This window comes from Corvus brachyrhynchos, unplaced genomic scaffold, assembly GCF_000691975.1.
Source record: "Corvus brachyrhynchos isolate BGI_N302 unplaced genomic scaffold, ASM69197v1 scaffold68, whole genome shotgun sequence".
NCBI lineage: Eukaryota > Metazoa > Chordata > Aves > Passeriformes > Corvidae > Corvus > Corvus brachyrhynchos.
Window position 1 is genome coordinate 1,321,048 of NW_008240039.1, and position 15,383 is coordinate 1,336,430.

At 60.6% G+C, this 15,383-nt stretch overlaps 2 protein-coding genes across 2 annotated transcripts in view; one reads left to right on the forward strand and one right to left on the reverse strand.

Moving 5' to 3' along the window:
- Positions 1–8,440, forward strand: part of PLEKHN1 (pleckstrin homology domain containing N1) — a 20,427-nt gene extending 11,987 nt beyond the window's left edge. Inside the window, exons 6-15 of the mRNA XM_017743970.1 lie at positions 2–64; positions 650–799; positions 1,357–1,437; positions 3,432–3,501; positions 3,787–3,941; positions 4,531–4,725; positions 5,222–5,467; positions 6,913–7,095; positions 7,326–7,374; positions 7,622–8,440. Coding sequence (XP_017599459.1) covers positions 2–64; positions 650–799; positions 1,357–1,437; positions 3,432–3,501; positions 3,787–3,941; positions 4,531–4,725; positions 5,222–5,467; positions 6,913–7,095; positions 7,326–7,374; positions 7,622–7,815 — 1,386 coding nt within the window. The 3' untranslated portion in view covers positions 7,816–8,440. The remainder of the gene's footprint in view (position 1; positions 65–649; positions 800–1,356; positions 1,438–3,431; positions 3,502–3,786; positions 3,942–4,530; positions 4,726–5,221; positions 5,468–6,912; positions 7,096–7,325; positions 7,375–7,621) is intronic.
- Positions 8,441–12,272: 3,832 nt separating this feature from the next.
- Positions 12,273–15,383, reverse strand: part of PERM1 (PPARGC1 and ESRR induced regulator, muscle 1) — a 5,432-nt gene continuing 2,321 nt past the window's right edge. The window contains exon 3 of the mRNA XM_017744100.1: positions 12,273–13,834. Coding sequence (XP_017599589.1) covers positions 13,755–13,834 — 80 coding nt within the window. The 3' untranslated portion in view covers positions 12,273–13,754. The remainder of the gene's footprint in view (positions 13,835–15,383) is intronic.

Genomic DNA, 15,383 nt, shown 5'->3' on the forward strand with positions numbered 1-15,383 from the left:
GTACCACCTGGAGAAGCAGATCCAGCTCTGTGGAGGGAGCCTGGCCCTGCCCCTGCTGTCCCAGGTGGGTGTCCCGCGGACGTGTCCCACCGCCAGCTCCCAGCTGGGACCCCGGCATGGATTCTCTTTGGAGCTCACTTTTGGGGGCTTTCCTGGGGGAAAAGGGTGCAAAAAGAGCTCCCCAGAGGGGTCTGAGAGCCACTGGCAGGTGGATGTGCTGGAAGGAGGAGCTGCCACCCTCAGGTGCCACCAGCAGCACAACCTCTGCGGGGTCGGAGCTCCGGGCCTGGCTCACAGAGGCTCTCACGCTTTTGGGTTCTTGTGCAACCGCCCAGAGATTGCAGAACCCCTGGAGGAGGCCCAGAAAACAGGCCCAGATTCAAGAGATTGTCTCCCCCAGTCTCTGAGGGTGTTTTAATTCCCTCCCTGCCTCCATCTCCCACTTGCCAAACAGAAACATCCCCCTTGGAAAGGCATTTCCAGGTGCCGCTCGGTATGGAGAATGGTTGTCCATTCCCAGCTGGAAAACCGCCTCCTGCCCAGTTTATTTCCTCTTCCCCACTCCTGCCACCCCAAGAAAGTGTTCCCAGGTGGGCCACAGCCTGGCTGTGCCCGGGGAAGGCCTGTGGTCAGTGTGTGCTGTACCTAGAGCGGCTGGGAGCAGAGCCCGGGGGGCAAGGAGGAGCTGCGCTGGTCCGTGCAGAACCTGCCCGTGCAGGACTGGAGAGGGACCCAGCGGGAATCCCTGGGAGAAATCCTCTGCATCTCCAAGGTGAAGCTCCAGCACCTGCCCTTCCAGGTAGGACACGGCTCCGGGGAGTGGTGGAGGGAGGGATGGATCCATGGATGGATCCATGGGTGGAGTCGCTGGTGCAGGCTCCTGCCTCCCTGCTGCCACCCACCCAGCAGCTCCCAAGGGGTGTTTTACCCACACAGAAAGGGAAAAAGGTTTCCTACTGCTCTTCCCAAAGCCATCTCCCAGCTCAGGGAAGCAGCCTGGCTCTTCCCAAAGCCATCTCCCAGCTCAGAGAAGCAGCTTGGCTCTCCCCAAAAGATCTCCCAGCTCAGGGAAGCAGCCTGGCTCTCCCCAAAGGATCTCCCAGCTCAGGGAAGCAGCCTGGCTCTCCCCAAAGGATCTCCCAGCTCAGGGAAGCAGCCTGGCTCTCCCCAAAGCCATCTCCTGATGCAGGGAGGTGGATTGTTCTCCCCAAAGGCTCTCCCAGCTCAGGGAAGCAGCTCAGCTGTTCGCAGAGCCCCTGCCCCAGGCTGCTGTCAGAAGGACAAAGCCAAGGGCTCTCCAGCTCCGAGCCCTGGCTGTTCCCAGGGATCCAACCCTCTCCCTGTCTGCTTCCCAAGGAGCAGCACGACCGGCTCCTGGTGCTCTACCCCTCCACGCTGGTGATCATGTCTGAGGAGCCCAGTGGCCTCTGTTTCAAGGTGAGTTCCTTTGGGAGCATCCCGCCGCTCTCTCCCCTCCACCTGCGCTCCCCGTGCCGCCTCCCGTGCCAGCTGGCAGGAGCAGGCACAGGGATGGTGCAAGATCCCTTCCCATGAGAAACACCTCGGCCTGCTCCGGCAGCCCAGGGGGAAGGAGCTGCCTGCCAGGGAAGCTGCGTCTCTGCGAGGAGGAGGAGGAGGAGGAGGAGAAGGAGGAGGAGGGGGGAGGCTGTGCTGGCAGCCAGCCCGGCCCTCCTGCTCCAGACGGGCTGGCACAGCCCCAGAGTGCCCCTGAGGGGGCTTTGCTGCTCTGGTCCTTTGCCAGGGAACCCCTCGGGAGCCGGGGGCAGCCCGGCAGCGCAGCCGGTGCTGTGGGGAAGGGCACGGGAGGGGAGGGGAGCGCTGGCAGCGTTCTCCCTCTGTCTCAGCAGGGACAGGCAGCATCCCAAGGGATGCCAGAGGGTGTCTGGGGTGTCTGTCTGTGGGAGCAGTGCTGGAGCCTCAGCACGGGCAGCCAGTGGCACTGAGCAGCCAGAATGGCCTTAAAATCAGCTGGTGACATCCCCGGTGGCACTTGGGGCCGCGGCTCAGCGCGAGCACGGCCGTGCTGGTTGATGGTTGGGCTCGGCGATGCTCGAGGGCCTCTCTGCCCTTCCCTTGCAGAGATTCTGTGAGCTCGAGCATCACTGCGAGCCCTGTGCTCGTTGCTTCTCCTGTGCTGGAACAAACGTGCCGGAAGGAGCAGCGCCCTGGCTGTGACCCCGGAGCTGCTGCTCTGCCGCAGCCCTGAGTCACCGAGCCGGCAGCCAGCCCCAAGCAGCCCTGCAGAGCTGGAGGGCTGCGAAATGCCCCGGGAACCCGCCGGGCTCCTGCTCCACGCGGCTCCGCATCCTGCGGAACGCTGCTGTGGTTATCCCCGGGGAGAGCATCTCCCGGGAGGCTCCTTCCCGGCCAGAGCTCTCCCCATCCCAGAGCGGCGCTGGAAGGCGTTTTCCAGCCGCTGGGACACACCTCGGGCACAGCCTGGTTTCGGGAGCGTGTTGTTTGCAGCGCCTGGGAATGGGGCACCACGCAAGGGGGCCTGGGCTGGGCTCTCCCATGAGCTCATCTCTTTTGAAACCCTAAACCTGCCCCGTGCGATGTTCCCTTCCCAGGCGATGTTCCCTTCCCACGGTGCCGGGGCCGCGCTCCAGGGGCTGTTTCACCAGCCTGTGACACTGGGAACCTGCTTTTCCACAGGCGTGTCAGGGCACGGGAGCCTCCTCCCGGGGCTGCTCGAGTGCACTTTTCCTTCCCTTCCCTTCCCCTGCCCGCAGTTGGGGCTGGGCGAGGGAACAGCCCGGCCCCTTTTGCTCCGCAGCTTCACAGCGACCACAGCAGCTGCCCCTGCCAAGCGTGTGGGGCAGGGAAGGGGCTGGGATGGGGCTCACCCCAATCCTCCGGTGGGAAAAGGCCCTGGGCAAGGTGGAAACCAGCGAGGGGGAGCTGCTGGAGTTATCTGTGGGATGCTGCTGCGCTTCCTGAGGTGGGACTTTTATCCAGAGGGTGTCTCAGCACCCTCGGGGATTGCTGTGAAGGGGAGGATGGAGCACCGGCCCTACACATCCTGGGGGCAGGAGCCTCGCTGGGGTGTGCAGGAGGGGGCAGGAATCCTGCTGGGATGTGCAGGAGAGCTGAGCAGCAGCAGCAGCAGAGCTGCCAAAGGCCATTTCTTAGGGGCAGCTGCCAGCACAAAGCAGGAGCTGGGCTTGCTCCATCCTCACTGGGGGCTTCCCTCCTCGTGCTCCCAGCAAAACCCTGCACTCCTAAAGCCTGAAACCCCTGTGCTCCTGAAGGCTCCTAAAGCCCTTTGGCTCCCCTGGCAGGACAGCCCCTGTGGGAGCAGAGCTTCACCCCAGAGCAGGGCACAGCTCCCCATGGTGTCCCTGTGCCCCATGGCACGGGCAGGAGCCCTGCTGGGCTCCGAGATCCCAATCCTGCCCCTCTCTCCACAGGGAGAGCTCCCACTCAACGCCTTCCAGGTGCTTTTTGAGGAGAACGACAAAACCTCCTTTTTAATCGAAGGTGGGTGTCTGGCACAGCCACGGGCGGCTCGGGGCTGGTGCGGTGGCACCTTCCTGGTGGGCAGCCAGGCTCCCCGAACTGCCCTGCTTGGAAATTTGGGACCCTCTGTGCCCTGGCAGGAGAGGCCGGGAGCCACAGCAGCTCCTGCATGGGGCACCGAGGGCAGAGCATTCCCTGCAGCGGCACCTCCAGATCCCAGGGAACGCGGGGCGGGATGGAGCAGGAGGGCTCCCGTGGGGTTCTGAGGGATCCAGCCCAGGATCAGCAGTGGGGGATGTTTTCCAGGCCGCCTGATCAACTCCATCCGAGTGACCTGTCCCAGCTACCAGGACTACCAGGAGTGGCTCTACTGCCTCAAAACCGCCCAGTTCCGAAACGCCGACTCCTCCCTCTCGGGGTCCGAGAGCTTCTCGGGGTCAAAGCCCCCATACCCCAGCCAGGTAAGGAGTGCTGCAGCTTTGGGTGGGAATCCGTGGCTGTCCCATCCGTGGCCACGTGTGACACTCCTGTGACACTCCTGTCACACTCCTGTGGCACAGCAGGCTCTGCTCGAAGCTGCCAGCAAGCTGCTGATCCCTGGAAATTATTTAAAGCCCTACAGGACATTATAGAGGCAAAAATTACACTGAATTCCTTCAAAAGCAGAGGCTGGACACGGCCTGTGACAGGGTTGGGCAGTGAGGCACTGGCACAAGGACAGTGACAGGGTTTTGGACTCAGTGGGTCCTTTCCAAGCTGGAATATCCCGTGATTCCTGCAAGGAATGGGAGACCCACGCTGCCAGCTGGGATGGGGCTGGGTGCCTGGCACCCTTTTCCTGCTGTGCACCCCCTCATTCCCCTCGGCCACCCCACACTCAGCCCCATAAGCAGCATGTCCCACACCCAGGCACATCCCACACCCCAGCACAGCCACCGGGCCACTGCTGGCCATGGGGACACAGCCCAGACCCCAGGGACACGAGGGCTGGGCAGGGCTGTGCCCCCGTTTCAGGGAGCTCTTCCCCAGGGTGCTCTTGTCCCCGTGCAGTTCACCAGCAGCGGGAGAGGATCCCTCAGTTCTGACGGCCGCACCAACTCCTGGGCGTCCGCAGGGAGAGTGACCACCCTGACCCAGCTGTCCCAGCCCAGCGGCTCCCTGCCCGACGGACACTCCTTCCTGCTGCTGCCCGAGGGCCGGCTGCTCGAGGAGCCCCTCTCCCCTGGCTACTCCCAGCCTCTCCACGTGAGTGAACCCCAAAACAGCCTGGGATGCCCGTGGGGATCCCCTGGGATGGGGTTGGAGCTGCCTTTGAGCAGAGGGAGCTGTCTGGGGGCTGGGCAGTGTTTGCTGGGGGGTTGGAGCAAATCCCTGCCCGGAGCTGGGGCTGCTCCTGGCTCAGCCTGGTCAGTGCTGAGCAGGGAAAATGCTGCTGAGGGATCCCATCCCATCCCAGTTCCCTCCCAGTCCCAGTTCCAGTCCCATCCCAGTCCTCTGCCCTGCCCAGGGGCTGTTGGGGATTATAGAAGATCACAGAAGGGTTCAAAGGCTGGGAAATCCCCAAATCAAAGCTGCAGGTGGGCGGAGGCGATGGCCAGGCAGGATTTTGCTCTCCAGGGATGGCAGAGCGCGTGGGGCAGGGCCCAGTGCGGGCCTGTGGCAATTCCCGAGCCCGGAGTGATGTCCAGGCGTGTTGCCATCCAAAGGAGCGCCAGCTCCAGGGCCTGTCCTCTCATTCCAGTGCCTGGCACAGCCCAGCTGGCCCAGCACGGCGCTGCCCACGCAGGACCTGCGCCGGGGGAACAGCGCCAGGAAATCCAAGGGCAAGAGCAGCGGGCAGCAGCTGCCCAACCAGGACCCCGAGAGGAGCGGCTGCGGCCTCATCCCTGCAAATCCCAATGGGGAGCTGCAGTCCCCGGTGTACCACGAGCCCTACGCAGCTCACTGCCCCCAGCAGCACCCCCCGGCACACCTGGAGCTGGGCAGGGTGAGGGGAGGCACGTGGGATGGGATGGGATGGGATGGGATGGGATGGGAACTATGGGAGGATTGGATGGGAGGGGATGGGATGGGATGGGATGGGATGGGATGGGATGGGATGGGATGGATGCATGATGGGGATGGGATGGGGATGGATGCAGGATGGGGATGGGATGGGATGAGGCCAGATCTTCCTGCCTGGGCAGAGCAAGGCTCACCTCGTCGTGCCAGTGCTGCTGGCAGGGATAGGGGGCCAGGCAGGTGCTCCAGAGGAGGTGTGAAACCATTTCCATGGGAAAAGGGGCTGTGGAAGGGGAGGTGGCACATGGCAGGTGGGGCAATGGAGCCCTGGGATGCTGGGCCCCGATGCCTGAGGCAATCCGTGCGTAGGAGGGTTGTTGCCTCATGGGACACAGCCTCTTCTCCCAAGGGTTTTCCAGCATGTCTCCATCAGTTCTCAGTTCGTGATGCCACTTTCCCAACCCTCAGTGACTGTTCCTTAAGGAATTTCCCTCGTTGGCACAGCCAGGACTCAGCCCCGTCATCCCACAGGGATGAGCAGCATTTGGGATTTTACTCGTAGGGAGATTCCGTGCCCCAACCCCTCCTGGGGATGAGCTGCGAGCGCCCTGTCCCTGTTTCCATCCTGCCCCGGGGCTGGACAGATGGAGCTGGGTGGGAATTCAGCCCCCCACAGCTCCCAGCTCCCTGGAGCAGCCACTGCTCCCCCTTTCCAGTGATCCCTACACTCCCAGTTCCCCCAGTGCTCCCAGCTGGCCCTGACTCAGCACCCAAGCCCTTGGCTCCAGGAATTGTGCCTGGGGCCATTTCTTTTCCTGCCATCTGAGCAGGGATGGGGAAACTCCAGGGCTGAGTTCCAGGACCGAGGGGAACAGGTTTCCCCTGTCTGATCACAACAACCCAGGGAGGAGCCACAAAGCACCAGACAGAGGCACAGACTGAGATGTGAGCCAGGCTCCGGGAAGTGGGGATGAGTCAGAGCCAGAGACCACTTTGCCCACCCCCAAAAACCTTCCAGCTGTGATAAGCGAGTGCCTGCTGAAGGCCACGTTTCTGCTTGTGACAATCTCTTGGGAAAAGACTTTCTGAGTCATCCTCCACCCTGGTGTGACCCCCCTTCCCTCGAGGGTCCTCCCTGGCTGCTCCCTGTCCTCCTGCATCCCTTCAGCCGGTTTTATCCTCCTGCCTTCGCTTCTGGCCAGCTCCCACCGCGCCTGTGGGTCACTGGGAATGACCCCTGGCCATCCTCTCTCTCCCATCTGAGGCCTCCAGGGCTGGGACGGAGCAGAATTTGTGGGGAGGGCACAAAGAGCAGTCCTTGCTTGGCCTGAACGTGCTCTCAGCAGGGCTGGATTCGGGGTGGGCAGCACCAGGCTGGCGTTTCCCAGCTCTCCACAGCCGGGACCCAACCTGGGGCTGGTTTGGTTGCAGTTCCTGCAGTGCCACGGACAGACGGGGCCAGCCCAGGGGAACCCGGCGGTCCCAGCCCCACAGCACCCATCCCTGGAGCACTGGAACTGCAGGGAGGTGCCCACAGCCCCCACCTACAGCACCCCGGGCACCTCACGCCGGCTCCAGCTGCGGGCACCGGCCCAGGGCTCCTACCTGGGCGAGGTGAGGCTGCAAACTCCGCTGTGGGCTGCAGGGGAACACTCGGGGGCTTCAGGGGGACACTCAGGGGGTGCAGGGGAGCAACCCCGGGTCCCAGTTTGCCTCGGTGGTCCCTGCAGGGCTCTGAGCCCTTTGGTCAGTGCCAGGGGCCGTCCTGGTGGAGCAGGGATGGGGCTGACTCCCTGCTGGGCAGCGTCCCAGGATGGCACAGCTCATCCTCCCTCTCTTTCCAGATCTCTTCCCTGCCAGAGGAGCGGCTGGGCCCTTCGCTGCACCCCGCAGGTGAGACCCCTGAGCTGCTGGGCTGCTCCCTGCCCACCACGCCCTTCAGAGCTGATCCCTTCATCCCTCCTGCTCCCCCGACTCTGTCACCTGCCCTGTGCCTGGGCTCACCTGGCCTGCCTTCCACTGCCACCCCGAGGGGCTCCTGCCGTGCTCCAGGCACGCTCCCCTTGCTCTGCCCAGCCCTGCGCTGTGATTTTACTCCCCCCTGACCCCTTTTTCCCGTTCCCTCTCCGTTTTCCTGCAGATGGGAGCGGTGGCACCTACGGCCTGGCCGATGCCGCCTGCCCCTGCCGGGACTCCTCGTCCTACCACGACTACGCCGAGCTGCAGAGCTTCCAGAGCGACCTCAGCTACGACAACCTGTGGGAAGCCGAGGAGAAGGAGCTGGGCACCCCCTGCAGCTCCCCATCCCCTGCCCAGCAGATTTACCAGGTCTAAGGGGTGCTCCAGGCACGGGAAAGCCCCCGGGCTCTTCCCTCACTGGGCTTCCCTCCAGGATGAGGGGCCCAGGGATGTGAAGGGAAGAGCCCTGCTCTGCTCCCCTAGCAGGTCCAGGGGTCCTGCCCTAAATCTGAGGGTGGGGGCAGAGCCCAGCAGCCACAGCCTCTGTGGGGCTGGAGGAGCAGCGTGAGTGCCATGCCCAGGGGGTGCTCAGGGAGAACAGCTTTGCCCCCTGAAAATCCGGGGACAAAAAGGGTCTGGCTCCCTCAGGTGGAAGGGGCTCAGTGTTCGGAGGGAGCAGCCACTCGAAAGCCAGAAAGGTGCCTGGATTAGTTGGATTCCTTTGCAGCAGAGCCCTCAGCTGGTCCCTCTGATCCCTGGGAACAGCCAAACCTTCCCCCAGTGAGCTCTGGGGGCTGCCAGGATGCACCACAGGTGCCCCGTGCTGGCACACAAGGCTGGCAGCAATGGTTGTGCCCGCAGGATCGTCCTCCTGCAGGAGCAGGGTTAGGGCACAGGATGTGGAGGGAAAAAACCCCAACCAGATCTGAGCACAGTGGGATTTTCTTTCCCCTTTACGCCAGAAGAATTCCTTCCTGCCAGTGCTGGCTCCAAACCTGCAGCAGGAACCAGAGGTGCCCCGTGCTGGCACACAAGGCTGGCAGCAATGGTTGTGCCCGCAGGATCGTCCTCCTGCAGGAGCAGGGTTAGGGCACAGGATGTGGAGGGAAAAAACCCCAACCAGATCTGAGCACAGTGGGATTTTCTTTCCCCTTTACGCCAGAAGAATTCCTTCCTGCCAGTGCTGGCTCCAAACCTGCAGCAGGACAGCCCAGCCCCTCGGCAGGCAGAGCCAGCAGAAATGCCCGTGACCTGTGTTCCCTGAGGCCTGCCCTGCAGAGGAAGCCCCAAATCCCCCGCAGGGAACCCCTCCTTTCCTCCCACCCCTGCCCTGGCTCACACCAAACGCTGCCTGTGGCTGTCCGGGCAAGGAGGGGAGAGAATTCCCCACAGGAGAGAATCCAGGAGAGCCAAAGCCCCGCAGTGACCAGAGCAGTGACCAGAGCAGTGACCAGAGCAGGGCCAGGGGGGCTGGGATGTCCCTCTGGACCCCTCCAGAGCCCGGACAGGACACAAACAAAGGACAGAGTCTCAGGGTTGTTATTTTCCAGCCTCTTTGGCCAGATCCTTTGGAAGGTCAGCGGCAAATCCAAATGTTTTCACCTGGGGCTCCAAATCCTCAACCTTTGTTCCCTCGAGAGGCTGCAAATCAAACACAGAGACAAAACCTCTGCTTTGGTTCTTCCTCCGGTGCAGCCACAGCGATCCGGGAGCTCGCTGTGCTTGAATGTCTCCCGCTGTAATTTCAGTTTTTTCCAGGAGGTATCCAACAAAGTTTACATGTAAAGCCTGAGTGGGTTCTGTGTATTTAACTGTAAATGTGGCCGAGTTGAAGAGCTGTTTAATTTTCTAGCTGTGGCTGGTGTTCAGTTCTGTAAAGGGGCCTGTGCAGGAGTGTGTGGGTTTGGGTCTTGGAGCTGCTGCTGTTTTCTTTCAGGTTTGCTCTGTTTCGGGGAGGATTTGTATCTGATAACCCCCAAATGATCCATTTATTGAGAACTAAACTGTGCTAGGGGACATCTCAAATGTGCTGGGAGCTCTCCATGCCCCTGAGCTGCTGTGAACACTTTGATGGGGGTCACCAACATCCCTGAATTGAGCTGCAACAGCAATTCCTGCAATGATCAAAGGGGAAGGTCCCCTTCCTGTTGATATTAAAGTTCCCTCGTGGATTTCTAGGAGGTTGGACAATTCCAATGCACATCCCCTGGGATAATTTCCCTCTCTTTGCCATCGTCTGCTCTGATGGAGGTGGATTTTTGCCCATCACTGTTGCCCTGGGGACTCTGGGGCCCTGTGTCCCAAGGATTTCCAGACTCCTGCAAACCCCTAATCCTTGACCAAAGCCTCCCCAGGGTTTGTCAGACAGCAGGACCTGGGTTTGGTTTTCCCTATTCGGATGCTGATCCAGGTAGGTTTGTGGCTGTGAAATCTCCTCTCCTGCTTTTCCTCCAACACCTTCCTCAGCAGGCTCAGGATTTAAAAACTGGTTTATTTAGAGCAGCACCAGATCTGTCCAGGTTAAACTAAAGTGGAAATTGGTACCTGCAAACCCACAAAAACCTCTTAAACCCCGACCACCGAGCCCGTCCTTCACCCTGGCTGCAGCAGGGATGTTGGATTTCTCTCTGCTCTCTGATTTTCAAGCCACGATTCCAAACTCTTTTTTCCCCTCAAAGAATAAACAGCGAAATTTAAAAAAACCCCACAACTCAATAGAAAGTGGAGCTTTTAACCTGCTCCTTTGGCTTTGGGAGCTGGGAGAAATTCTCTGCCAGAGAACAACGGGTGTAGCAGAAATCAGCCTGTTCCTGTATCTTTATTCCCTTCCCGAAGGCATTTGAGGTTCGGGAATTCCTCGGGGAGAGGTTTGTGTGTCCCTTCCTGCTCGGAACCACAGCCAGAGTTCGGGAAGGACCCATCCCTCCCTTCCCGAGCGCCGGGGATGCGCGGGATCCGCCCCGGGCTGTGCCCAGCAACTCCCTGAGCGCCCTGTGGGTGGTGGGAGAATCCACCAAAACCTGCGGAGCTTTCCCGGCTCCACGGACGGGAGCGACCGGAGCAGAGCGGGGTCAGCGCTCCCTCTGCTCTGCCGGGGCCGGCACCGCATCGAACCCCCCCCAAAGGGCAGGGAACAGCCAGGAATGGCCACAGAAATCCCCGTGGGAAGCTCCGCTCTGGTTTCACCCCCGAGAGATGGAGCAAGATGAAGTCAGAGCGAAGGAGCCGCTGCGGCCAAACCGATTCCCGGGAAAAGGGGGAGCGGCATCCCTGCTCCCAGCCGGCGCGTCCAGCGGGGTGATGATGCCTTTTCCTGGTCTTAAAATCAAGAGGCATACACGGTTAGAAGGGGAAAAGGGATTTTACCTTGGCATTTATTTTTAAGGATCCTTAGGTGCACACGTCCAGGTCATGTGCATCGAGATGCACCCCGCCCAGTCTGTCTCTGTCTGTGTCTCTGTGTCTCCCAACATTGGGTATAACATTCTAGGTGTTACTAATTAGCAGATCTATCAAAGATTCCCCACTGAGAGGCTCAAGTGAGCCCCCCTCCCCAAGGAGCCTTCCCCTGGATGGTTCTATCTTGGTTTACAGAATGTGTTCTGGAGGGGACCTTGGGCTCTGGGGCACACTGATCCCTCACTACGATGCCTCTAAAATGCTGAGTCTCTGAGCTTGACAAACAAGTCCAAGAATGTAGGCAAAAAGCACTGGGAATACAGAAGCTGTAAAAAAGTATAACAGGGGTATAAAAGAAAAGGCAAAAAATCTTCATGGCATCAGTGAGACCCGGGCTCAGCTCCTCGGGGCGCACCTGCCTGACTTTTTCATGTGCCTGGCACTGGGGAGGTGTCAGATGAGGGAGCGACGTGCGGGGCACGGCGAGCGAGGCCTGGCAGCGCTCCCAGCACGCCCGTGGCACCGGGAGCAGCCTCGGGGCACGGAGGATGCACGGAAAGGTCTCTGCAATTTGGGGGCGTCCTGGCTGCCCCCAAAGGGGAGGTCAAAACCCCTCTGTCCTGGCAGCTTTTTTTCAGGGAGAAATCCTTGGATATACTGAATTTGTGAGGTTTAATCCCGAATTTCGGCCACGGACGGGAAATCCCGGGCAGGCTGGCCTTGCTGAGGCAGAGGAGAGAGCTGGAAAGGTCAGGGAATAAACCAAGCATTAACATCTCAGGCTGCTCTCCTGCCCGGCTGAGCGTGGCAGAGGCTCCCAGACCTCCTGACACCGGCGGGACCTTTCAGCAACTCCTGCAGTGCTCAGCTCCCTGGGACAGCCCCCCAGGAAATCCCGGAGGAGTGAAATTCCCACTTCCCCCAGCTGCTCCCCGTCTCCCCCCCAGGCTGCTGCTCCCACCCGGCATGGAGAGCAGGGCAGAGTTTCACGGGTGAGCTGCAGACAGAGCACACGGAGTGTTTCAGGGTGGTTTTTTTTGAGGATGCAGTGCCAGGAGCTCCTGGATGCAGCATCCTGAGGGATCCGGGAGCGGAGAGGGGATGGAGGTCGTGCTGCTGGGCACTGCCTCGGGCTCACTGCTGTGCTCAGAGGCGCTGCCTGGGGACGAGCCAAGGGCTCCTGAGCCAGGAGGGATCTCTGGAGCGGGTTGCTGGTGACATGTGACAGCCAGGCCGTGTCTCAGGGGGGCAGGAACGGGGACTGAGCCAAGGACAGGGACACAGCCCCATCCCCCTGCCTGCTGTGTCCCCAGGGCTCCAGAGCCGTCAGCTCCTGCAGTTCTGGATCCACACACACACACAGAGGGCACTGACTTATCCTCCTTTAAAACCCCTTTAAGGGCTCCCCGCAGACACAGGGACGGACACAGAAGTAGTAAATGAGACAGAGCTTTATTAGAAGCTTCCAGCACATTCCATCTGTTGCCCTCCTCACAGAACAGCTCTCAGTGGGCGCACAGCTGCTCTGGCCCACACAGAGCCTGGCCACATCCATCTCCCAGTCCCACGTCTCACTGCCCTCTCCTATCAGCAGTAATCCACGGCCTCCAGCCCACCCCTACACACACACTGAAGTTTCACGGCACTCTCAGCACAAGGAAGGAAACCTCCCCTCTCCTCTTTCGGGACAAACGCCAGCACAGCGTTCCTGCAGAGCTCACAGGCAGCTCCACACTGCAGCTCCGGGCTGATTGCTGCCCTCAGAGCCTCGGTGGGTCTGGTCCCTGAGCGCTCAATCCCACACTGGTGCTGTTACCAGACTGGTGAGGGAAGGAAAATCCTCCTGGATAATGTCCTGGAGGGGTGAGGGAGGCACTGGGGAGAGGGGGGAGACTGAACCATTTTCTTCTCGTTTTTGCCCCCACTTTCCATTCCAGGGCCCCTGGAGCCCTTCCCCAGCCCCACAGGTTCCACACTCCCCCCACCCCACATCTCCCCCAGCCAAACTCTGCCTCTCTGGGACGGGAGGCACACGAGGAAATAAATCAAATATCCAGACCCTTTCCCTGCTGATTGGCACAGCCAAACCTGTCCGTGCACTCCTCCCTCCTCTCCAACATCCTCCTGTCCTCTTCCCTGAGACTTCCCTGAGCTCAGCCCTTTCCCTGCTGCCCTTCCCACCCTGTGCATCCCCCGCAGGACCCTCCCTGGCCGCCCTTTCCCCCCGTTCTGGCTGTGTGACCCTGCCCGTCCTCCCCCGTGGGATGGGGACGTGTCCCTGCAGCAGGTGTCCCGCAGGGACAGACCCGTCCGTGCCTCTGGATGCCAGGGCTGCGGTGGCCACGTGCGACAGAAACCTTATCCCAGAGCTGCTGCACTGAGCTGCCACTTCTTGGAGTGAAATCCAAGAGGATGAGCCCTCCTGGAGTGTTCAAAGCGGTCATGGGAGCGCTGGGCTCTGCCAAGGGAGTGGCCCCTCCATCCCCTGGAGCTGCCGCCCAGCCCGGGCCTAGCCAAGCTCTTCCCAAAGCCCTCCTTTCCTCCTTCACGGATATCCCAGCTTTTGTCGGGATGAAGCACTCCCCTGCTTTCTCTCGCTGCCACCTCAGCTCCTTCCTGTGCCACCAGGCGACTCCAGCAGGGAGGAGGGACCAGCAGTGCCCTGGAGCAGACCCTGGGCATTCCCGGGAATGGCGCGAGGAGCGTGCAAGGGAAGGGCAGAGCCACCCCTGTCCTGTCCTGTCCTACCGTCAGTTCCTGTCACCGGGAAGGTCCCGCTCCCTGTGCCATCCTGTCCCGCCACGGATGGGGCCGCAGAAGTCTTGGTGCTGGCTCCAGGCTTCTCCCAGTGTCCAGAACAAAGTCCCAGCCTCTGCCTGCGCCGGCCTCGGGCAGCGGCTCCGGCGTGGCCGGGGTTAAGTCCGGGGGTGCCCTTCCCTGACCTGCCGTCGGAAGTAGCGGATGGCTGAGAGGGTGCCGAAACTTGCCAGGAACACTGGAAAAGAGCCCAACACATTCCCACTGTGACTCCGGGTGCTTCTCCCAGACCTCAGGATCTTTCCCCGGGCGTGGGGATCCCAAACTGCTGGGCCCCCCCTGCTCCGTGGGACACAGCGGGGTCACTCCTCATCCTTTCCCAGCCCCCTCCTGCCTTTGCTTTTCATTCCCACCATGAGGAATTTGTTCCCAGTGCGTTCCCAGCTGCCCACAGCCTGACTGGCCACATCCAGTCCCGGAGTTTGGGCACATGGAGACCCCACCATTCCATAAAACACGGCTGTTTTTAGGGGAAATGCTCAAAAGGCTCCACTGGTGATGCGCAGTGTCGGACACACAGATCCAGATGGGAATTTCATGGATTGGGTGGAGCCACAGGTTTGGGTGGAGATTTGATCTTGGATGAGGAAGACATGCTAGAAAAATCTCACCAGGGCTTCAGGGCAGCACCTTCATTTCCTGCTTCTTTTTAAACCAGGAGGATGCCAAGGAAAATCCCATTTTGTGGACTTCCTGTGGATTTTCTGGTCCCAGCCAAAAGCAGAAAATATCCAAAACCCCGGATCAAAAAACGTAGGGACAGAAGAAATAACTGATGGGGATTATAGACAAAGCAAGCTCTGCCCTGTGCTTGCACTCAGTGTCTTTGATTTGGTTTGTAAGAGACGTTAAATTCCCCTGATTCCCAAGCAAAGCTGGCAATCCAAGCTGTGCCTTCAGACTTCCCACCTTATATTCAGACTGGATTCTGATTTATGTGTTAGAGGGACATAAAGAGAGAAATTAACCTTTTAGAGGCCCAAATGCCCAGAGAGAATGGCTGCTCCGGGGCGTGGAACTGCTCCTGCCTCCCTCCTCCTCCCCAGGTTATTCCATCCCGGGGCACGAGGAGCGTATCCCGCTTTCCACACCTTTCCCGGGGCCACGTCCTCCATCCCAAACTCAGTCGCCCAGGAGGAGCAGGCCAAGAGCTGCTTGTGATGATGGCACTGAGCAGCCTTAGCTCAGGAGCTATTCCCAGCCCGGGTGTCAGCTTCCTGGTGACCTTAGCAGGGAACATTCCTCGCCTGGAAAAGCAGCAGGAAGCCTTGATCCCAGCATTTCTTCCCATGGAAGGGCTCTCCAGGGCTGGACCTGCTGCATCCAGGGCAGGAATTGGGAATGCTGCTCGCCCTGAGCCGTTCCCTGCTCATCCAGCGATCCCCACTCCGGGGGGATTCAGTGAATTTGTGTTTCCCCAGCTTCTTCTCTTCCCAGCAGCTTCCAGGTGCTGTGGTTGGAGAGGAGGGGATCCCACAGATCTCTGAGCAGTTGCAGGACTCAGAGCAGCAGGAAGATGCCTCAGCCGAGCTGTGTTTGGGGGGGAAGATTAAGCCTTCCAAGCACATCAGAAAAGCAGGGAATTTTGTTCCAGCTGGGATGAGGGAATCTAAACCTGCTCGCTGCAGGCCCTGACAGCACCGATCCCAAGGAAATCCTGACAAACTGGTCCCTGTCAGGGGCTGCATGGAGCAGGACCAAGGCCGTGGATACAGCTCAGCTCCAGC